This window comes from Hypomesus transpacificus, chromosome 21, assembly GCF_021917145.1.
Source record: "Hypomesus transpacificus isolate Combined female chromosome 21, fHypTra1, whole genome shotgun sequence".
Taxonomy (NCBI): Eukaryota; Metazoa; Chordata; class Actinopteri; order Osmeriformes; family Osmeridae; genus Hypomesus; species Hypomesus transpacificus.
Window position 1 is genome coordinate 1142232 of NC_061080.1, and position 24617 is coordinate 1166848.

The 24617-nt window shown below is 53.3% G+C and overlaps 1 protein-coding gene across 1 annotated transcript; it reads right to left on the reverse strand.

Moving 5' to 3' along the window:
* Positions 1–1102: 1102 nt before the first annotated feature.
* ube2o (ubiquitin-conjugating enzyme E2O) lies at positions 1103–24617 on the reverse strand. The gene is given in 21 exon segments (XM_047044027.1): positions 1103–2999; positions 3946–4003; positions 5511–5714; positions 5973–6011; positions 6013–6110; positions 6933–7141; positions 7143–7813; positions 7937–8026; positions 8113–8244; positions 8367–8479; positions 8812–8966; positions 10193–10529; positions 10871–10973; positions 11312–11462; positions 11614–11723; positions 11981–12124; positions 12429–12492; positions 12633–12730; positions 12985–13095; positions 13340–13399; positions 24073–24617. Coding segments are annotated over 21 exon segments (4158 nt in total). The 5' UTR covers positions 24514–24617; the 3' UTR covers positions 1103–2229.

A 24617-nucleotide genomic window follows, 5' to 3' on the forward strand; every position in this document is an offset into this window, starting at 1 on the left:
CCCAATGATGTGCTCAAGTCAGGGCAAGAACCCCCCCAAAGCAAATTCCATTATTTATTTGTAACCGTCATCAATCATAACAAAACCTTACAACAATATTTTGTCGTCATGTAACTGTTACTGAACGTGCAACATTAGGTGACAAAAAGCGAGGCAACCATTTCACCTGGGAAGAAGTTGCCCTTGCAAGCAGATGTGGGGCTCAGTTGAATAACCAGCAGCATCATGGTGGAGATCCAGAACAAAGTGGCTCCTCCCCCCCAAACAATCAGCATTTCCGAGTGAGGGCATCAGCATGGTACTAGAACACTGGAACGGGAACCATGGCGTTTTGCCGATATACTGTCGTAAGCGTAAGACAAGCAGCTTTGTACATACGGTCGTAGATCAAGAACAAGAATTCAAGTAAGGCAACAATGTTGAGATGAGATCGAGGATGGAGGACGAAAAGGAATGCCGTGTGTGTGTGGGGGGGTGGGTTTAACTTGTGTCATGTGCAACGATGTGGGGGCGGGGTTTGTTGGGGGGGGGGAGGGGGGGGGGGGGGCTGGAGGCCCATTCTGAGAGGACGTCCCTGTGACTCAGCAGATTAGCACGATAGCCCAGGGTGTAGACAAGACTACCACTGGCTCGATTTAACAGTCCCATCATAGCATCAGTGCTGTGACGACATTCACTAAGAACATCAAGTATTTGTCGTGAGGGGGGAAAACGACAAGCGAGGACGTTCCAAATCGTCCAAATCACGGACGAGGCCTAGTTGGCAGGAACACGGTCACCCCCCCTTCTGCCAGTCTTTCTCTGTCAGAGAGCTCCAGCAGGATGGACCCCCCCCAGGAGGCCAGGATGTAAACTTTGTCACTCAACGTCACCTGCATGTTTTGGTGAGAGCGATGGGTAAAGGGTTCGACAAGGGCGTAGGTCAAAGTGAAGCTGTTGTGGGGCAGTTTTAAAAAATTCGGATATACTGTGTCTGTGTGTAGCACGAGAGAAAGAGAGGGGGAGAGACAGAGAGAGAGAGAGGGAGGGGGAGAGAGAGAAAGAGAGAGAGGGGGAGAGAGAGAGAGAGAGAGAGGGAGAGAGAGAGAGGGGGAGAGGGGGAGAGAGAGGGGGATAGGGGGAGAGAGGGAGGGGGAAAGAGAGAGAGGGGGGAGAGAGAGAGAGAGGACGACAAAATGCAAACAACCAGTAACAACTACTTAAAAAGAAGTCCATCCATGATTGTGTCATGTGGGGATCTTGGTTGTAAGATTGTCCTTCAGTCAGAGTGCAGGTTGATGGAAAGAGGGAGTGAAACCAGTACTATAGGTCCCTGTTAAGGGTCAAGGACTCAGGCATGCTGGGAAATGTAGTTCTTTAAGCTCAACCCAGCTTTCGGGTCTACAGACGCCCCTATTGACCCTGCAGATCCCGGGACATCTTGGCAACATTAAGAAAAGTCTCCATCCTGTTTGTTCAAACTGACAAAATCGAAAAGGGAAATTTGTGCAAAGACCCCCCTATTATGGGGGGAGGGGGGGGAGTCCATTCAGGTCGATTCCACAACTATCCCCATTCACAGCAGCTATCAACACAGCAGAGTGGAGTCAATGGCACCTTTGTTTTGACCCCAATTCTCCTCTCTCCATCTGCAGTCAAGGCCTTGGTCGACCCAGGAAGTGTGGTCGGGCGACAGTTCCTGGGCCGTGCGTTCCTTCCAGGTCTCCACAAACGCTCAGAGGATCCTTTAAAGCAAGGGGGGGGGGGGGGTTCCCCACAAGAACAGTGGCCCCTGCATGGCTGGAGGTGGCGGGGCCTGGCTTTGGTCCCTGTATAGCCAGGTAACCCCCCCCACACTCCTCCTCCCCCCCCTTACATCTGAGCACATGTGACTTCTGTGGGAACACTAAAGCAGAGCAGATAACAGACGTCACGAGTCACACACTCGTACGGGGACCTGGGAGTTGTAGTTCTTCCTATTAAATACAACGCATCCAGCAGTCTCCCGCTCTCTAACGGTACTACAGGACAGAGGGCCGCTTCAGAGGAGATGGGGCGGGGGGAGGACAAGACAGTTGGGGGGACTGGAGGAGGTGGCACAGGTAGGCAGCGGAGGGGGGGGGGCGTGGGGATCGTTGACCGGGCAGGGCAGTGATGAAGGGGGGGGCACAGTGCAGCTTTAGGGGAGGGGCCGAAAAAAATGGAGGATCGGCAGGGGAGGGGCATGTCGGGCCGGGGGGGGGGAGGCACTTACTCTCGGACTTCGGGGATGCCGGCGGCGGCGAGGGCGGCGCGGTACTGCAGCATGACGCCGCGCACGCTCTTCACGAAGCCCTTGGAGAGCGGGAAGAGCGGGAAGCCGATGTCCGGGTAGCCGCTCCGCTCCGGCAGGAAGCTGCGGTAGCTCTTCCTCCTCTTCTTCGGCCGCACCGCCGGCTGACCCCCCGGCCCGGCGGCAGAGTCCGAGGACAACGCCGCTCGCACCGTGCCGGCGACGACCGCCGGCGCCGTGTCCGACCCGGAACAAGCCCCGTCCCCGGGCGGCCCGTCGCAGTCGGAGCTCTGGCTCAGCTCCGTCTGGGCGTGCGTGGTGGACGGGCTCAGGCCCGAGTCCTCCAGCTCTTCCTCCTCCTCCTCTGCGGCCGGCTTGCCGGGGCTGCTGCGGGCCAGGGGCCCCGGCCCCAGGGGCAGCTGCTCGTCCAGGGGCTCCACCGAGGGAGGCCTGTCCCTGGAGGGCCTGGGCGGCGCCGGCGGAGGCGGCGGGCCCCTCTCGGCGGACTCGTGGAGCTCCAGCCAGAACTCTAGGCGGTGGACTAGCCGCCAGCCGCTGGAGGCAAAGTGCTGGCGGATCTCCTGCTGGAAGACGTCCACGGGGTTCTGGAGGAGCTGGGTCATGGACTGGACCATCTTGATGAGGGCCATCTCGTTGTAGCAGCGGCTGTTCTCGTAGCCCTCCTGCAGGCCGCGGTCGCTGTCGAAGCCCGCCTCGTTGTAGTACGGCTCGTTGACCAGGATCAGACCTGGGGGGGGGAGGAGGGGGGAGTACACACGCCACACATTTATTTAGATTCCGAGCGTCAACATACATTTTTCGCTCAGTGGCATAAGTCACCCACGCACAAACACATTTGCATTAAACATTCATTCGTTTAAATACCGATAGTGCACATAGTGAGCGCAGCGGATAACGAGGAACCGGAAGAGCGCCGTGCTAGAAGTACCGTAACCACGGAACAGTCTGTGTTTTAGGAGTCACAGTGCCACAACGATTTCGCAGGTCCCGCAAGAATGCGAAATGTATGTCAAAGTCATGTGACGACGGGTGCCGATTCGCAATAGCTGCGACCACACGGGCCGCACGACGCGCCAAAGGGTGGGGACATTTTTGTGGACAGGCCGACCAAATGCCGACCGACAGAGCGAGCTAAAGAGCTGTCTGGTCGCGGCTAAAAATACTGCTCCAGAGGCCCTTAAATCACACAGGGCTTTCACACACACACAGGGCGCACACACACACACAGGGCACACACACACACACAGGGCACACACACACAGCTCATGCCCGTTCGCACAGTGTAAAAGTTACTCTACAAACACACACCACCATAGCACCGTGGCGTTAACCCAAGGTTCAACCCATGATGGCGGTAGGATGGAGGTCCAGAAACGGAGCATTGTGTCAGCGTTTAATCCTGATCCTAATCCTCCGGACAGGATGAGGAACGGGCTGCGCTGGGTGTGTCACTGACACGCCTGGCTCGAGAGTTGCCGCGGTGATCGAGTGTGACACCCACAGCAGCCCGAGTAGACATGAGCAAATGAGCACATGAATAAAACATGGGTATCTGCAGCAGTGTGTGTGTGTGTGTGTGTGTGTGTGTGCCAAGGACTGTGACTCGGGGTCAGGGTGGAGGCGAGGGTGGGGTGAGTGGGAAGAGAGAGGGGTGGAGGCTATCTTGGACTCACCTTGAATGGAGATCAGCACTTGCAGTAAGCTGGACTTGCTGGTCCATCTCTCTGTGCCCTGCAGATGCACAGGGAGTAGTGGGGGTCAACAATACGTACACCAGGGCTGGGCGGTATGACGGTATATACCGTGCAACGGTAGAAATGTGTCTACCGGGAGAGATTTGGCTATACCGTTTCAACCGCGGTATACTTTAAACTATATTTTTGTATTACACGTGTCAATTAAATGGTTGTTGTATTGTATATAAGCCATCATATAAATCGCATTCTTGCGATATTTAGAATTGTAGTTTAACTTCTATTTGATTAGCTGTTTTCGTTTGACCTGAAGCACATTTGCGTTGGTCTGACGGAATTTTCGATGTGGAGTGTATTTTGTCTAAGCGGACCACATTCATGCCGATGCTAATTAATTTTATATTTGATGTCCCATTCTGCAGGTAACCAATTCGATTTGTTGTTCAAGTTTTATGTCTCACGCTGTAAAATTCTTGTTGTAAAATTACACTGGTGGCGTTGCTAGCATTCTTGATCTAGGACAGGGGTCGGCAACCCAAAATGTTGAAAGAGCCATATTGGACCAAAAAAACAAAAAACTATTCTGTCTGGAGCCGCAAACAAATTAAAAGCCTAATATAAGCCTTATAATGAAGGCAACACATACTCTAAGTGTCTATATTAGCTATATTAGCCTATTATCAAAATGATAAGTAGGCTACAAATACATAATGAGCATTCATTAAAAAAGCTAGCTAGCTTCCGTTACCTAGCAACCTAGCATTACACTCGTAGCAATGCTACTTCCTGCTAGTGTTCCTTGTTAGCCTCCTCATTGTAAAATTTGAAGCCATATAATAAAGTTTCCATAGTCGATAAGATAGACAGGTACTTTTTTAACCCCCGAACGCAAATTATTGTGTCCAGGTAGACAGATAGCTAGAAAGCTCGCGCAGTCCAGAAAATCTTTAATCGATAAGATTGAGTACAGTTTGAGTCTTTTGTTTTTAACTCAAGTGTTGTCTCATGTGAGGCAGTTGTTTTTGTTTGTAATAAAGAAATAATAGTGTGATGATGTACGGTATGGTTATTTTGTACCATTTCTTAATTGAATTTACAGAACAATTACTATACCGTGATATACACCGTAACCGTGATATAAAATTACTCATACCGTGATAGAAGATTTTGGCCATATCGCCCACCCCTAACGTACCCCAACTCAATTCTGCCGTCTGCATGTTGTTTTCTCGGATGTTGTTCCTTGATGTCACACGTGACGCGCGTGCTGGTTTTATGCGTTTAATCTCCCAGCCCCTCCTTCCAGCCCTCAAGGGATTTTACCGACTTGCCCGGCATGCCATAGTAAATACGAATGTTGTTCTTAACGACTTGCCCGGTTCAATAAAATCCAATTAAAAAACACTCCCAAAAGGCCCCCGCGTCAAATCCCTGCACAAGGAGAGCACAGCGAAGGGTGCACACGCTAAGACTATTGAGATGCACCCCTTGTAGAGTACTGGCAGCCTGGGTGTGTTTCCAGTGTGCGTGTGTCTCCTCCTCACCTTGCCTATCCAGGTGCCCAGCAGGCTGACACAGACCTTGCCGTTGTCATACAGGTTGGGGTTGAGGCGCCCGCCGCACTGGGACAGGTAGCGGAACAGAGGGGGCACCGCCGGGTAGATGTTGGGCAGCTGGATGTCGAAGAGGAACAGGCCGTCCTCGTACGGGGTCCGCGTGGGCCCCTTGATCAGGGCCGAGAGCAAGTCCTTTTAGGGGAGGAGAGAGAGAGAGACAGAGAGAGAGACAGAGAGAGAGAGAGAGAGAGAGCGAGAGTGAGTCACAAGCTAGGACAGCCATGGTTGAGAGGAGCATGCTGACTGGATCTTTACCAGTCCCCCCCTCCACCCCCCTCCCACCACTAGCATTAAACCCACTAAACTCGCGTCCTGAAAAGCTAAGTTAAGTTTAAGCGGTTTGCGCCGCGGTCGACGTTTTCCCCCGGGCGGGAAGCGCGTGGTTTTTACCATGCGGTCCTCGAAGGTTTTGACCATGATGCCGTCGGGGGAGAGAGGTGGCCAGCAGAGCCATCTCCTTCCTCACGGTGCTGAAGAACTTCTTAGCCTCCGCCGGCTGGAACTCCATCTGCTTGAAGGTGTGGGTGTCTGGAAGGGAGGGAGGAGGAGGAGGAGAAGGAAGAGAGGTTAGAGGAGGTGTGGGTGTCTGGGAGGGAGGGAGGGAGGAAGGGAGGGGGAGGAAGAGAGGTTAGAGGAGGTGTGGGTGTCTGGGAGGGAGGGAGGGGGAGGAGGAGAGGTTAGAGGAGGTGTGGAAGGGACGGGGGGGGAGGAGGAGGAAGAGAGGTTAGAGGAGGTGTGGGTGTCTGGGAGGGAGGGGGAGGAGAGGTTAGAGGAGGTGTGGAAGGGAGGGGGGAGGAGGAGGAGAGGTTAGAGGAGGTGTGGAAGGGAGGGGGGGAGGAGGAGGAGAAGTTAGAGGAGGTGGGGGGTGTCTGGAAGGGAGGGGGGGAGGAGGAGGAGAGGTTAGAGGAGGTGTGGGGTGTCTGGGAGGGAGGGGGAGGAGAGGTTAGAGGAGGTGTGGAAGGGAGGGGGGAGGAGGAGGAGGAGAGGTTAGAGGAGGTGGGTGGTTTAGAAAGCATGGGTTTGGGGGGGAGGCAGACTTTCTGTTTGTATGGAAGGAGTGGATTAGGCAATTCAGTAAACAACACATCCTATAACAGAACAGAGTCAACTAAAGAAGGGGGGAAAGATCGACAATGACGGGGAGGGAGAGAGAGAGAGAGAGAGAGAGAGAGAGGAGAGAGAGAGAGAGAGAGAGAGAGAGAGAGAGAGAGAGAGAGAGAGAGGAGGAGAGAGGAGAGGAGAGAGAGAGAGAGAGAGAGAGAGAGAGAGAGAGAGAGAGAGAGAGAGAGAGGAGAGAGAGAGAGAGAGAGAGAGAAGGGCAGAGAGATAGAGATCCTGAACACTCTCTACCTGGTGCCCACTCCAGCACAGAGAACACCTCTCCCTTGGCACTGGTGAAGGTGACGCCCGACTTGCCCCCGCACTGCTTGCATAGGACGGGCGTGTCACTGGACCAATCCCTGGGCCACTCCGCCGCCGCCGTCACCGGCGTCTGGGCTTCCTGCTGTGGCCTCTCCTCGCCGGCCTTCTCCTCGCCCTCCGTCCCGCCCCCGCCCCCCCTCCACCACCGCCTCCATCTTCTCCTCCTCCACGATGGCCACGTTGTCCAGCGTCTTGCGGAGGTTCTCCTGGAGCTTCTTAATGTCGTCCAGGAAGCGCTTCTCCTTGGTGGGCTTCTCCGGGGCGGCGGTGGCGGCGCGGGGGTGGTGGGGGGCGGCGGGCACGCTGGCGGCCGAGGCGGGCTCCGCCGAGGTGGGGGAGGTGGGCGAGCCCCCGGTCCACAGCTGCTCCACCGTCATGTTCTTCAGGCTCTCCAGGATCTTCAGGGCCTCCTTCAGCTCGCGGAAGCCCCGGGGCGTGCCCTCTTTTCCGGGCTTCTCCCCGCCGTCGCCCGCCGTCGCTCCTCCTCCTCCCGGGGTGGTTCCTCCTCCGCTAGCCGGGCTAGCGACAGCCCCCTCGGGCGGGTCCTCGCCTCCGGCGGAGGGCGGCTTGGTGGGGGTGGCCCCGGCTTTGGTGCCCTCGTCCGGGGAGATGATGAGGGGCGAGGGCCCCGCGGACGCCTGCGGGGTCTGAGCGGCGTTCTCGGCGTTGTGGTCGTCCTCGTTGACGCCGTTGTCCGTCTCCCAGCTGTCGCTCTCGTCCTCCCACTCCTCGGTGGACAGGCCGCTGCTGGTCTCCTCCACCGAGTCGTAGTCCGTCTCCTCGATCTCAGACTCCACGTTGTACAGGTGCTGGGGCGGACAGAGAGGCGGAGAGGAGAGAAACGTTAGACCTTTTTGGGGTTGTCGCTATCGAATCCCATCAGATCGGGCGGCGTTTTGGCTTTCGGAAAAGACTCCGACTCCCATGAGTACCTGGGGCAGGACGATGGTCTTGGAGTTGTCGGCCCACACCACCTCCACCTTGCTGCTCACGTCCACCCTGGACACCTGGCCCACGTACGTCTGGAGGACGTCAACACAAACAAAAAGGGTCAACAAACAAAACATTTTAAGATTATTTTCCTCTCCTCAAAAACGAGAGACTTCACCTCGTTCTCGCCGGCCATGTTCTGTTCCGTGTCCGAGTTCCCTATCCTGATGACGATGTCGGTGGTGCGGAAGTGAAAGTCGGGGTGGTCGGCGAGGTCGTAGACGCTCACGTCCTCCTCCTCTCCTATGACCTGGGAGGAGAGCAGCACCCGCACAAAGTGTCAGTTCCACGTCGACACCATCCCATAAAAAGGATCTTCTCGCAGGTTGCCATGGCCACGAAAGCAGGCACAAACACAGTCTACTGACTGACCTCCACGTCGTCGCTGGCGGTGTTGAGTTTGATCCACTTGATGGCGCACGTCCTGCCCTTGTGATCCCCAGACTGAATGACCCCGTACACGCCTTGGTCCTGGGAGGCTTGAGCTGTGGAGGGAAAACAAACGCACCCTCACATGCAGACTCGGTATAAACGGGCTCAAAAGAAAAACAGCCACACGCACACTTATCCAACACCCACAAGCATCCAGTCACGCTCAAAGCACAGAGATTTATCACCAGGACACTGGGTGCCAAAAGAAGTCCTTCTAGTTTGTTTGAAACAACCCTTTACTGTACAAAAATAAACTTAGTTTTATCTAGACCGCCACACACACACACCTAAACTGGGCATAGTTTGATAAAACGCCCTACATACGCCACGGTGCGAAAGCTTGAATGGCCTGGATAACTTGGCCAGTCAGACGGCGGCGACCTACGTCGTTTGTCGACGACAAAGTCTCCGGGGCAGAACTCGTGGTTGTCCAGGTGCTGGATGGGGATGAGGTCGTTGGAGCGGATGCCAAATTCGACTCGGCCGTCCTTCCACATGACGTCGGCCGAGGTCTTGGTGGACACCACTTCCACGGCCACTCTGCGCACACACACGCACGCGCACGTACACACGTTAGATATAGCTTCTGTACTATTCAACAGCTTTTTAGCCCAGGTGATGGTCTATAGGTCTCGATCGTCTCATTCCAAGGGAGCTAAGAGGTCTTGGTTTTCGGCATCCACCTCTGCCTGACATCCATCTCCTCATTTCTCCCCCCCCCCCCCCCTCCCTACCTTGTCTGCCCTCTAATTAATTTGGCCACTCCATCCTCCCCTCCCTAACTCCCTTCATCCATCCATCCCCCTCCCTGTCCATCCAATTCCCTCAATAGGCCCTCTTCAGCCCCCCCCCCCCTCTCTAATTCAATATGTCTCAGCAACGTTCGCTCGCTCTACCTCCCTCTCGCCCCCATTTCTCACCCTCTCTGCCTCTGTCTGTATGTCTGTATGTCTCCCTCTCTCTCTCTCTCTCTCTCTCTCTGGCTCTCTCCGTCTCCATCACAGGACACAGACAGCATCTCAGCCCACGAGACACTTGTGCGTCTGGGATATATTCGATCACCACATCCCATACGGTGGCCCCTTCAAACCCAACATCCAGGAGTACCCGGACAGAACGGGCAGTGTTGTAAGGACGGCGTCTAGGTTTTCTGTGCGTGTTTACAGCCGGTACACTGTGTGACGCCTGTTTGGACAGACGAGGGAAAGGAGAGTGGTGGAAGCAGCTTTGAGAGAGCCATCAGAGGATATTTACGGATTACGGAGAGACAAAAAGGAGCGATCGATAAACACAGGTCCTTCTGGCAGAGAGGAGGTGTAGGATGTCTGTCTCTGGGTCCCGAGACCGAGGATACAAAAGTGTGTGTGTGTGTTTGTGTGTGTGTGGGGAGCAGTGTTCACAGCTCCTGCACGCTTGTCAGTGGGTGTTGAATAGCTGCCAGACAGCTTTTGTATGCTGAGGATCCTTCAACAAGGAGAGAGGAAGGGAGGGAGGGGGGAACAATGAGATGGAGGCCAGAGAAGACTGAAAGGAGGAGTGACACGATGTGCAGAAAGAAAGAAAAGAAAGGGAGTACATGATGAGAGAGAGAGAGAGAGAGAGAGAGAGAGAAAGAGAGAGAGAGAGACGGGTACATGTTAAGGGAGAGAAGGAAGGTAGGAAAAAGTGGAGAAGAGTGAAGCAAGCAAGCAAAAGAAAGAAAAAGGGAAAGAGCATGGCGGAAAAAGAAGAAAAAAGCCCCGACAGAACCGGGCCCCGCCCCCCACCTGTCGCCAGGCTTGAACTCCCGGGAGAACTTGGTCCTCTTCTTCTTGTGTTTCCTCTTCAGGTTGCGGATGGACAGCGGGATGCTCTTCTTCCGGCCGGCGCCGGGCCCGCCGCTCTGTGACGACGCCGTGGAGCTGGCCGACGACGTCAGGGAGCTGGTGTCGTCCGTGTCCTCCGCCGCCGCCTCGTCGTCCGCGTCGGGCTCCCCGGGCTCCGCCCACGCCGGACCGTCCTGGGCGCCGCCCCCGTCGCCGGGGTGACGGCGGGGCTGGGGGCCGTCCGTGTGGTTGGGGGCCGGCGCGGTCGACGTGTGGTGCGGGTCGGAGTTGCGTTCCCCTGGAGCGAAAGGAGGAGGGGAGGGAGGGAACATCTGCCGGTTTATCTGCTGTAGGGAGATGCGAACACCGATATGCAGGCTGAAGCGGACGGCTAAACCGCAGCACGGGCATGCTGAAGAAAGAGCAACGAAAGGTGAGCCGCGACTGCATTTAAGTGAAGTTATCGCAGTGCACTCGTGTTATGAATATCTGAGAAGGCCATCTACACACAAGGAGTCCATTTCAGATAGTAGAAGTCAATGACTGACATTTTTTCTTTCGATCTGTAAGCTTGTTGTTCTCTGAGTGGAGATACTGTCCGGACACAGAACAGAAGCATATCTAGATTCATATCTGTACCCTCTGGGCTCTCAGTCTTCTCTGCCGAGTGCTGGTTGGCACCTTGTGTGTCTGCAGTCTCTGCCGTCTTCTTGCCGGACTCCTTCTTGAACATTCTTTTCAACTGTAGAGGAAGCGCACACACGGAGGCCATTTTGTATGTCCCGACATGGAGAGGAAACACTGTTAGCACACGGGCTGGGAAACATCATGTGACAGACAGACATCATGCGACAGACAGACATCACGCGACAGACAGACATCACGCAACAGACATCATGTGACAGACATACATCATGTGACAGACATCATGACATCAAGCGACAGACATCATGTGAGACATCACGCAACAGACATGATATTCACACGCAGATGTGACATTGTGACACTGTTCACACACACGCGCAGCGAATAACAGCAACCGCCATCCAACTGAACACGCACACACACACACACGCCTACCCTCCGAGCCACGGGGTCTTCCGGCAGCAGGGGCGCCCCCTCGGGGCCGTCGCAGGTGATTCGCGTGGTGTCCACCTTGGCGGGGAACACGTAGAGCGCCCGCTCTCCCAGCTGCCTCTGGGTGTGGTCATAGTATCCCAGCCTCCTCACCCTGGGGCGACAGGGACCAATCAGAGGGCACCGTGGGGGGTCAGGTGACAGGAGCATGATCCACACGCATGCTAACAAACACCCAAACACGTCTTGGATTGACGATCCAATATGGATGATGGATTGGATCATTTGGATGGATGGAGGGCTACCTGCAGAGGTTCTCCGTTGTGATGATGGATGGCGGGGGGTAGACGCTGTCCGAGCCCTTGGGGGAGTAGCTCTTAGTGATCCACGTCACCTGCAGCTCCACCACCAGGACCTGGAGTCACATGACCCACAGTCACCTGACACCCACTCCGACCTATGACATAACGCTAGGCTAGCATGACGTATTTCCTCTGACAAACTAACAGGCCTACGCTAGGCGACGCTTGGGTCAATTCCGCCGTTGCGCCGTCAAAAAAACAACCGAGTTATCGCCGCGTCATCTTCCCGTGACCTGAGGCGGTTTCGTGACCGGGCGGATAAAGTCGACACGTTTCGAAAAGGCGCCTCAGCGAATCCTTCTGATCTTACCTCTTCGACCACGACCCTGAACTTGCTCTTCTTGCTGAGCACGGGCTTGACGCCGGACAGCCACAGGACGTTGGAGAACACCTTGGCAGGACCAATCAGCACCTGGCCTGGGTAGAAGCCGTACGCCTCGTCGAAGAACAGCCCCTGGAGAGGAAAAAAAAAAAAAAAAACGATTTGTCACGGATCGTTTTCTTCCCAGAGCTCTCCGGTTACCCCGGGTGCTTACAGGGTCGACGCCGTTACAAAAGTCTACTTTCAGGAAGCGACTCGAAATTAAGTCGGAATGAAAGAGAGTCCAAACGAGGACGGTTTGGGGCTCCGTTTCCTTCTCAACTCGATCTCGAGACGTTTCCTGAACGCGTCCGTTTGACGTGGGGGCCTGGACCTGGACGACCTGCGACAAACTGCGCCCGGTCTCGGGGCGCTACACGTTACCCTGCCAACGTACCGAGTCACTGACGTGGGGACAGACGTCGTACAGCTTGGCGCCGTCCTCCACCGTCATGGAACACCTGGAGGAGAACGAAGAGGTTACGCACACACACACACACCTCATACTGACTGCACGCAGAAAAAAGCAACACAGGTACTGACGCAACAAATATGCGTCAGGAAGGAATCCAGTAGTCTGATCGGGAGGAGAGTGCTCTACCTGGCTCCATTGGACAGCTTGAGGATGATGTGATTGGTCAGGTCATACACCTTCCCCAGCCAGAAGTCATAGGCTATGTAGTCTCCATACATGAAGGACTGGAAGGAAACACACACACAGTCAGCCAATGGGGTTATCACATTCACGCTCAAAGACTATCCGCCCAGTATTCTGACATGGACGCAATGACCCCCTTCCATCTTCGTAACGCCTCAGCGAGCGAGCCATGAGTCAAAAGCTAGGGCCCAATCTCGTCATGGAATAGCTCCGCTGGGTGAGAATGTGGCGTCCGGGTATCCCGTTCTCTGGGGCGGGAGACGGAGGGGGTCAGGTCTGGAGCGAAGGACCTCACCCAGATGTGCTGCAGGTCTTTGCTGTTGACGGGGTACAGCACACAGTTGGTCCCGACCAGCTTCACGGCACACTCAATGTCAATGTTGGTCACGATGCCACACTGGTTGTCCTGGAAACGCCCCGGGAAAACAAACAGCTCGTCAAACAAGAAATAAATCCATAATATTTATAAAATATCTGATATCATGTATGCCTCTCTCTACCACGTTTGTCTACAAAACGTCTTGCTCTTTTGGATTCATTTGATTCCAAAGCCGTACGAGGAGTCCTTTAACGTGAGGGGGAAGGCAGGAGTTGTGATGGTATGCCAGGCACGTGGTGAGGGACTGACAGGGCTGGTGAGGCACACTTACATTGGAATTCATCCGTCGCACGGTGTCTCGAATAACCATGGAGCGATCTTCGAGTTTTAGCTGCGTGAGAGAGAGACAGAGACGAAGAGAGAGAGATGGAGAGTGACAGAGAGAGAGACAGAGAGAGAGACAGAGAGCGATGGAGAGAGAGAGAGACACAGAGCGATGAAGAGAGAGAGGGAGAGAGAGAGAATGAGAGTGAGAATGAGAGCAAGGGTGAAGGAGGGAGGGAGCAGAATAGAAAGCAAGCGGTTGGGAAAGTGTACGGAATGAAAATGGAAAGAGACAAAGAGAAAATGAGAGAGGGAGGGAGAGACAGAAGGAGAGAGGGAGGGAGGGAAAGAGTAAAAAAAAAAAAGGGGTTAGGAAACGGCTAAATGAACAGCTCAGCGGCCTCGTGTCATTTGGTGCCTCAGCGGGAGGAAGGGGGGGGGGGGCCGTGGCGGCCTCCCGTCATGGCGGTGCCGAGCCACAGCGGCAGGGTTTCCCAGTAAACCTCCTCACAGCAGGTTCCAGCTCCAAGCACTCAGTGCTAAGACGGGGGGCGAGATCCACCCAGTCTAGGCTCCCATCCAGACCACTGAACATGCGATTGGGGGGATAAAACTAAGCTGTTCAGAACTATGTAGGATGGACGTGAAGAGCAAGGCCTCGGATTCTCACGAAAGGTGAGCATGTGTTTGGCCTCGATGTGCCGTCCTTTGGACAAGGACGGTCAGGTGACGTCAGCGACAGTCTGGATGCCGGGATGAGATCATCATCGTAGCAGGGAGAGGGGGAGGTGGGGTGATCGAATAGCCTGTCAGGCTTGAGTTACTGCGCACACACGCACACTAAGAAAAGCACTGCCCTGTCTCGTGGGACACACACACTATAACAATCACTTTTTACACACACACACACAATTACAACCCCCCTTTTCTCTAACACACACACACACACAGACAGGCACACACACACACACACACGACTGAGGCTCTGCGTTGGAATGGGTGTGAAAATCCTGCAGTGTGCTGGCAGGAAACAGAGATGATGATGTGCTGGGAGCGGTGCGACATCAACAAGTCAACACTGGAGCAGCCGTGTCCAGCCCTGGGAGAGGCCCTACTCATGCAGCCCAGCATGGACCGGGAGGGAGGGAGGGAGATACAACTTATATGTTATGTTATGGAGATACAACTTATATGTTATGTTATGGAGATACAACTTATATGTTATGTTATGGAGATACAACTTATATGTTATGTTATGGAGATACAACTTATATGTTATGTTATGGAGATACAACTTATATGTTATGTTATGGAGATACAACTTATATGTTATGTTATGCCAGGTGCTTGCTTTGTCTTGTCTTAAGAATTTCAGTGCCCAGTCTAACCTTGTGTTGTTCTGTGTACCTGACAAATAAAAGACTTGAACTTGAGAGAGGGAGGGAGGGAGGTACTGAGAGAGGGAGGGAGGGACTGAGAGAGGGAGAATTTATGGAGGAATGACAAACTAAACTTCGCAATTTCCTGAACAGAGAAATGGATAATGAAGAGAGAATAGGGTCAAAGAAAAGCATGGAATTCATTACTGACTCCTGCAGACCCATGAGGCAGAGGTCAACAGAGTAGAATACAGGGAGAGAGACCGCCCTTTATGGCTGGGTGGGGTGTATAGGATGACCCCCGCCCTGGAGGTTTAACCTGCTTTGTTGTACTGTAATATATAGGCCGGGGTGTCATCATATATTCTCCATGCTGTAAACAGTCAGCAAGGAGTCAACAAAAGCCAGTTATGCAACCCCACGGTTAGTTAAGTGTACTTTGTGGGCCATTTAAGCAGGCAGGCATGTTGACTTCCACTGGTAAGGTCATGTTGACAGTGTCTATCTATAGGCATCTTCCTTCCTGCTGGCTTGAGGACCCGTTTCCTCTGCCCATGTCTTCAGATGGCTCACCGCCACTGAGCAGACCTTACAGGAGTTGTGTCAGCAATAAGACAAGGCCAAAATGGAGTCTGTTTTTTTTGGAGGGGTGGGGGGGGAGGAGATAAATGAAGTGAGATGACTCACAAGGAAGAGCTAATTGATATTCATACTGATGCTGTCAGTCTGGGCACCCTTCCTTTAAAGCGCCTGGTTATCTGTATTCCTGGTTTCTCCCACTTGTCTTAAACATCACCCTGTTGATCCAAGGGGGCAAACACCATCACTGAGGAATTAGCTCCTTCAGGAGCGACATAAGACTCGTTTAAAACGACGACGTGCATCATCTTTAATCCACTTCCCCGATCAACGCGTGTCACTCCCATTCCGCAGGAAAACACAATTTGCATTCAATAAACACATTCACTGGGCCAAGAGTCGTTTGTCAAAGGCTGGTTGGCATTGAGGGAACTGTTCAAGCGAGGCGGGCTAGCTCGATGCGCTAGGATGCTACGAGCTAATTATCTTCATTTGGCTAGCGCAGACAGTGCAAGCTGGTTCGCTGGCTGGCGTTCAGAAAGTGGCAGCCGGTGACCGTCACCTCGAATGGGTCTTAGGAGGGCCAGGACGGGGACGCAGGAATGGTGGATGTGTGTTATCTGGGAGGTATACAGCGTATAGTAGGATTTGGGTTGTTTGTGGGTGTATACATTGTTGTGCTACACAATATGCTAATTAGCCTATATAGCTTTGCTAAAATCATTTCAGGGGATTCTTTTTTAGGGGATGGTTGTTTATTCTTATTGGTTGACCATGTAGGCTATATTGGTAGGATGAGGGTTAACAGGATTGTATCTCCTTAACTTTCAGGAACATGCATTACTGACAGCACACACACACACACACACACACACACACACACACACACACACACACACACACACACACACACACACACACACACACACACACACACACACACACACACACACACACACACACACACACACACACACACACACACACACACACACACACAGTCGGGGCAGAACCTGCGCTAGTGTAACCCTACTCCACTGAATTCTGGGGGAAAGGAACGGCGGACTGAATCGATCGACGGCCATGTTCTCTTGTCTTCCGTTCAACCTGCATGTCACACAGATGTTCAACTGGGATTCAAAGAGACTGACACACACACACACATTATACATCAAGCCAAATCCTTGCCACTTTAAAAACCAGCGGGGTAGAAATCCCAACCCTTTGCACGACTCGTTCAGGAGTTGCCTTTTGTTTGTTTTATCGCAGACGGAATCCACAGGCTCCTGTTTACTTGGACACGTCAAAGCCGTCATCCGTTTCCCCTGAACGAGCTCATCTCCCCTACCACCCACCCACCGTCTCAAATCCTCTCCCCTCCTCTACTCATGCAACAAAACAGCACACGGAAAGAACATTCTCCTTCGCGTGTGGCCGGTCCTCACAGTTGCCGAGGACGATGCACGTTCTCAACCAATCAGGCGTGAAGGATCCATGCAGATAGGAAACGTGAATATGGATTGTAAATGTGCATACATGAATAGGATTAGGATCGATTTGATCAGCTGCGTCCGTGTGTGGGTTGGCACCTGCATGTTTGTGCGAGTCTGTGTGTGTGTGTGTGTGTGCGTGAGTGCGTGCGTAGCAGGGTTCAGGAAGTGCATGGAATCCACTGCGCTGGTTTCTTTTGTTTGTTGCATAGAGCACATGGCAAACAAGGGCGAGTCAGCGCTACGTCAAGTCTGGAAACCGGCAGTCTCTTCAGAGCGGGGGCATCGTTAGGACACGGGGACACACACACACACACACACACACACACACACACACACACACACACACACACACACACACACACACACACACACACACACACACACACACACACACACACACACACACACACACACACACACACACACACACACCTTAGATGTCACTGGAAAGTGAGAGCCAGGCAGTCAAGCAGTAACAAAGCGGATCACTGTTGCCATGTCTCGTTTTCACGGTGGGGCCGGGGTAGGGAGGGGAGAGGGGCTGGACTGTGGCGACTGTGGCAGACACCAGACAACCTTGGCTGCCTCAGCAAGCCCTCCGATAAGACGGCATCTAGATCGATTACAGTAATCAATGGAGACCAGCATTTGTTTGGACTTACTGAGCTAATGAACACGACAGAGAGAGAGACAGAGAGAGAAAGCGAGAGAGACAAGGATAGACACAGGTATAGGAAGACAGGGAGACAGAAGGATATATAGACAGAGGGATAGAGAGGTGGAGAGGTGGAGGGAGAGAGAGAGAGACGGGAGAAATGGAGAGAGAGAGAGAAATAGTCACTGCAGAGCACTGCAGCCCAGAGCCACGCCTGTTCTCCACAGACACAGACGTTTCTCTCTCTCTCTCACCAGGCACGCGCAAACAGGTGACGAGGCAAGCAACCACACAGGGTCACACAAACAGGTGACGTGACACAATTAGGTGTCTGGAACACACACACACACACAACAACTCACAACAGTGAGGAAGGAAATGGAGGGAGGGGGAGAGAGAGAGGGAGAGCGCGAGAGAGAGACAGACAGAGAGAGAGAGAGAGAGAGACAGAGAGACACACCCGCACCGCTCCTAAGAGCATCCTCTCTCTGCTGTTCCAGCGGGTGTTGATCGGCCATCTTTCGGGTACTATCGATCCAGACACACAGGGAAAAGAGCTCTGTTGGAGAACTACAGACCTGTTCCAGTGTTCTACTTTGGGAAGATAGCACAAGACCACCTGGTTCCTTTAATAGTACCCCTGCTGTACCCCTGAGAGAGATGAGCGAGCGAGCGAGGAGAGTTAAGAGACCGACAGACAGAACAGATAGTGTCGGAGCAAGATGACCAACAACTGAGAGGGAGCAAGAGATGGACATGGAAAGAATCCCGCCAGAGAGATTTGGAAATCAAATGAGAGAGAGAGAGACAGAGATGAACAGAGAGATAGATGGAGAGAGAGAGAGGGAGACAGAGAGAGAGCAAGGGTGAAGGAGGTCAGGGGGGGGGAAAGAGGGGGGGGGGGGGGGGGGGGACAGAGCAACACTGAAGATAACAGACCACCGCGGCCCAGGCCTTCATTCTCTCTCTCTCTCCCTCCCTCGCTCTCTCTGCTTTCCCCCTCTCTCTCTCCAGTGGAGCCGTCTAAACAGGGAGCATCCGATCCATTATCTAAAAGGAGGGTGGGGGACAACCACAGCCCATTACATCACTGCTCAGCCTTCTCCAACCCTGTCCACTGGGACAGAGGGGAGAGGAGAGGGGGATGGAGGAGAGGAGACCAGAAGGGGGTGGGGGGAGGGTTGGAGAGGGTAATGGGATGGGCTGGAGGTGAGAGAGGAGGTTGGAGGAGGGGTGGAGCGAGTCCTCATGAAATCCAAAAAGGAATAGGGAGGACGGGGGGAGGGAGAGCGAGAGGACGAGAAGGGAGGCAGGACTGGTGGGGGGGGGTGGGGTGGAAAAGGAGGATGTGTCACACCTTGTACACGGATATGTCACACCGTGACAACACATTAGGAGAAGGCCAGCGCCCTGAGTCATGGTGGGATGGAATGAAGACGAGTTCACCGCTCTCCTCCGCCCTCCCCCCACATGTATCCCTCCCCCCCTCTCTCCTGTCGTCTCTCCTCCTCTCCTCGGCACCCTTCAGACCTCCTCAGATTCCCTCCCTCTGTCTGCTGATGAAGAGGGACACACATCTAGGGACTGTCATCCTTCTTAATACATGCGCGCGCGTGTGTGGTGCAGGTGCCTTAGGGCTACTCCAAAGAAGCATTGGCAAGAACAGAAGTGCGCATATGTGTGTGTGTGTGTGCGCATGCGCATATGTGTGTATTCCAAGGCCCTGGCACCTGCTCACCATTATTTCAGGCGGTGTTCACAGCAACAGGGCTTGGCAACAGCGGCATGTCCCAGATTACCGGGTGCAGTTCACGCCACCTACACTAAGCTGTCTGCACGCCCCGAGACGACCACAGCCGGAGCGCAGACGTCGCCGTCCTTACGCGACAGCGTTGTGCGGTACCAAGAGAAGGAAACTGGTGTGCTGGATTCGATCGGCGTGCTGATGCACAGTAAACGACGCGGAGAGGGGGGGAAAAAAAGATTTGAGGACAGCCGGTAATTAGTTGTAGTGTTAAGTCAATTAAGAGTCAGAAGTCTAAATACAGATCTGATAGCTTAATTCACCTTTTCAGGGAACAACTAAGCTAATAGCAAATGAGACAGGCCACTAAACAAGCAGTAATTAGTTGGCTTTGGCTTAGTTAGGTGGTTCTCAACCCTGTCCTCGGGGACCCCCTGTCCTGCATGTTTTTTAGACGTTTCCCTGCTCCAACACACCTGATTCAAATAAAAGGGTCGTTATCCAGCTCTGTAGAAGCCTGGTAACGAACATGCATTTGAATCAGGTGTGTTGGAGCAGGGAAACATCTAAAACATGCAGGACAGGGGGTCCCTGAGGACAGGGTTGAGAACCACTGGCTTAGTTCATTGAAAAGGCCATCAAGGTGGGACAGTGGATTTAGAAAATGTGATTGGAGAAGGCAAGCTCTGGTATGACTAGGCATGTACTCGGCCCTCAACTCGCTGGGCTGGGGGTGTCCCAGGCCGCTACAGCGATCCCAGAGCTGGAGAGATGGAACGCTGGGGAAGGAGAGTCACAGACACACACACACAGGGCAGAGAGCATCCCCCCTGTCTTGAGACGGATCCTTCCAACCTCCCATTTATCACCAGCAGACAGGCTGAGCCAATAACAAAGCAGCGACTCTGGTCGGGGGGGGGGGGAAGGGGGGGTTAGGGATGATGACGGGGCACAAAGTGACACATGGGATGGAGGGCTGATGTATGCTTTTCACAGTGCAAAGGACAGGAGAGAGATGGACACAGGAGGGGACAGAAAAAGCCTTGACGATCGCGTCTCCACGGCGACCGTCTCTGTCGTCCACGTGTCTGTCCTCTCGCCCACTCTGGTGGCATCCAGTGTCTGGGTGACCCTGGTGAAACTAGAGACAGTATCTCACTCTTCATACGAAACCTCTGAAGGACAGGAACTTATCTCCTGTTTAGGTCTGGACTAGGTACTCCAATACAGCATGTGGGGCTACAAACTCCACTTAACGGGTTCACACTAGACTGAAGTTAAAAGTTAAATATAGTTCCTGCGAACCTCGTGCAATGAAATGCGAGTCTGGTAGGAAAAAAAAGTGACGTGATTGGACAGGAGAGGAGCCCTTGTTGCTTCCCAATGACAAACACCACCACATTACCATGAAGACCATCTGCCCCCTATCTTGTCAGTCTCTTTTCTCTCGACGTCGCTCTTTTTCTCCCTCTCTCTCTCTCTCTCTCTCTCCCTCTCTCCCCCTCTCTCTCTCTCTCCTTCCCTCCCTCCCTCCCTCCCTCCCTCCCTCCCTCTCTCTCTCTCCCCCACTCCCTTTCCCACTGTCTCTCTCTCCCAGCCAGCAGCAGAGGCAGCCCCCCCCCGGTCGTCTCCGGGGTCTGCCGCAGCCCGTCACCATTATCATCTCACACCAGCCTTCACCTCAACCCCCTTCCTCCTCCTCCTCCTCCATCACCCCCGCGCCGTCATTACCCCCCCCCCAGGGGAGGAGCCCCAGGCCTGGGGAGGCACTACTAAGTCACCCCCTGGCCCTGGCCCATCCACCACTCAGACAGCAAGGCCTCCGATCAAAGCTTCGAATGAGGCATAAAGGGAGGGAGGGCGGGAGGGAGGGAGGGAGCAATGCCACGCCCTCACTCTCTACCAACTACCTGCGGCCCCCGTGCCCCTGCCCTTGTACTGAGCGTTGAGAGGCGTGCTGCAGCAGAGCCGCCCTGCCGTATCCACGACAAGGTAGGTGAGTGACTGAAGGGTCGGGGGCCAACTGCAGGGCAAACATCAAAGTGAACGGGCTCCCCCAAGGTGCGAGACACACTCTGCAAGAGCGGGCTCCCTGTCGCGAGGGGTGATTACGGCATACCACTCCCTTCATCCTAATGAGGTCTGAAGGCAGCGCGGTGCAAATGGTGCATCCGTCCTCGGGATAGGCAGGGCCGCACAACTTGTCAAAACAAACGGAGGTCCATGTCTCCGTAGCTCTGGAGAGACTCTTCTCGCTTTAACTTCCTGGTATCTGAGCGAACTGGAGCTGTACTGCGGTTCCTCGAATAGTGATGCCTTGCCATCGTGAGAGGGAGATAAATGCCTTCGCACCCACACCAAAACAACTGCCTGACCTCGCCATGGAAACTAAATTATAATTCAGCACACAGAGCTAAAGCAGCTAGGCAGGCATCCTTGCCCCTGATAATGATTCCTCCGCCGTTCTAATGGGTTTAAAAGGCCCTGCTGCCTGTGCTGGCGCTTGGGGGGGGGGGGGGGGGACGACACTGAGGTGACGTCCTGGCCTTGGCCGGGTGCACGGATGGCGCGGCTTGCCAGGCGCGATGTCGACATATGCCCACGTGGATCAGCAGCGATCTGAGGCAGCGCGATCTGAGACAGCGCGATCTGAGGCAGCGCGATCTGAGGCAGCGCGGTGCTAGGCAGTGCGATGCGAGGCAGCGCGGTGCTAGGCAGTGCAATGCGGAGAGCGCGATGCGAGGCAGCGTCCCGGTACAGAGATCTGAGACCCAGGTTCTCCCTTTGAGATGTAATTACGATTTCATAGTTATCTCAAAGCGCGCCATATTAGAATGCAGCTGGCGGTGACTGACCCCCCCCCCCCCCATATCGTGGCGGAGGCTAGCGGCGTGTGCCTCGGAGTAAGTTCTCCCAGGGGGAAACGGGTTTGAGGAGGAATATGGTTCCATCATGCTTCGGAATAAACCAGAAAGCATAATGGATGCAGGGGCAAGAAGATGCGGACCAGTGTCCACACAACAGGCAGGCTACCCTTCATGAAGCCTCCTGAAAACAACGGGGGCAGATAATGTCGCCAATACACCACGTAGTCCAACTTTGAATTAGGAATAGACTGACCCACATAAGTCTTTTATCGTATTAATAATCGTATCTTTTTTTATTTTATTTTTTTATTGCTCATGTGCCTAAGAGTGGGTTGTCTTTATTGGCTTTTATCTTAATAAAAAGTATAAATCCATTCGATGAGCAATTGGGACTGCAGACTCTATAGGTAATAGTTCTCTGTGCATGGGTTTCATAGAGGACGCTGAGCTGCTAGGATCCTAATCAAAGGAGGGAACAGACTGCCTGAGAAATCTCAGGGACAGACCATATTAGAGATATGCAAGTTTGCATACTGCAGGAGTGATGAATAATTGATTGAAATCTTGGAGTTGCTCAGGATGTGCGACAAGCAAGGCCCAAGAGAGGAGAGTGGACACAGTGAGCCAAACGGAAACAACAGACAAATGCTCCACTTTCGAAAAACACACTCACCGAGAACAAATGCTAGGCGCATTCTTTACACAAATACAAAACAGCAAACAAGGATGCGCGCACACACACACACACGCACAGGACAGAGGCGTTGAGGCCTGAAACATGACTAGGCATTTGTGTAACCCAGTAGTCACCCCCTCTGCACATGTAAACACGCCTGACTCATTGTTCTACGGGCACATCCCTCTCTCAACATTTGTCCCGACCACTCAATGGCTAACACCACAGGACTAGAACTTTACACAGGACAAAGCAGGCTTGGTCTTCCTACACTGAGCATCTTCCAGGCCGGTCCTGGCTCTACTGCTGCTATATGACCCGCTTCCATAGGGCATTAGAGAACTCCCTTTCACTGGAGCCGGAACATTAGCCCAACACAGGGATGGATCTCTATTGGGTTAGTAATGACAAAAGCTTTGTCACTAGACTGGTTGAGACTTTTTCTGTGGGATTTGATGAAGCTGTGACACGGGGCTTCCAGCTTCCTTTGTCCTCACTGTTTAATTGTGCAAAAGTCCTAAGGTCTGTCTAGCGCTGACACGGGCCTAATTAAAAGCTCTCAATCAAAATGGTTCCGGAAGAAATTCATAGAAGGTGTCCCAAACTACAAGGGAGACGTAATTTTAAAAGAAAGTCTGCTAAATTGGCTAGTTACAAGAATGGACTGCAGCAGGCATCCAGTTACAGTTTGAAGCTATTTGCGGGAGTAACTCATTTACTGTACAAAGTAAAGAGAGGATGGCCTCGCCTTGTTGACAAGATGCAACCACGTACGTTGCATGTTATTAAAGCTTATCCATCCATCCATCAATGTTCGGTCAACAAAGCTGCATTCAAGGTGTTGGCTATAGTACTGTTCGCGCTTGATGTCGTTTGTCACAATCCTTTGCACACAGGTCCACCAGCATTGCAAGTAGCTTATCCAAGATATAAACGTTGGGTCTTCGATTACAAGGATATTTTGTCAAGGTGCGTTTAAACTAATTTATGGAGATGTAAGGACTCACTAGCAAGCCACGATAAAGAAGACTTGAAGCCAGATGTGTGAATCACAATTCAGTTTGCTTGCTAAATCAGCTTGCTACTCACTTCACTAGTTAGCTAAATATCCAGAAGGACTAGCGACATAATTTGGTCAAATGTTGCATGTGAGCCAGCCAGCTAGCTAGCTAGCTAAGCACCTTGATTAGCCTATATCACAAGCTAGCTTACTTGTTTTACCTAGCAACTATGCTAACTACCAGAATTGACAGCTTACTAGAAATACATACAAAACAATTGAGGAAATACAAATATCTATAAGGCTGTTCACATAAACGTGCCATTCATTGTTTGTGTATCATCTACCTTTGTTTCTCGAATGTCCTGCTTTCCTCCTTCTGGGTACCATTGCACGCGCACAAACCCCCTTCCAAGAGGCCGACTCCGGGTGTCCGCAGCACCGCTCTCGTTATCTGAGCTGCAGGGTATGCCACCACCTCCTCCACCGCCTCCTCCACCTTTACCACCGCCTCTACCTCCGCCATCAGATTCGATGTTCGAGTCCGAGTCTGAATCAAACTCTTCTTCGCCATACATCATTCTCACAAGGCCAAACCGGACCGAACCACGGTACCGACCCGACACTAAATCGTGTGAGAAAAGAAGTCGTTGGGAGCCGCCTGCTGAAGGAGAGAGCGCCATGGAAAGAGGCTCTGACACGGGACTCAAAGCAGGAGAAAGCGCCGGGGTGGGAGACGGGGATGCTGCGTCTGTTGCTATTGCGTCCGATGCTACGGGCTCCGCCATCGTTGCTGTTGTCAGGGAATGATGCGGGAGATAGAGCGGGGTAGCAGGTTAGAAAAAACGAGAAACCTGTAACCAGGGAAGTGCACGTGTTTACGTCTTATACG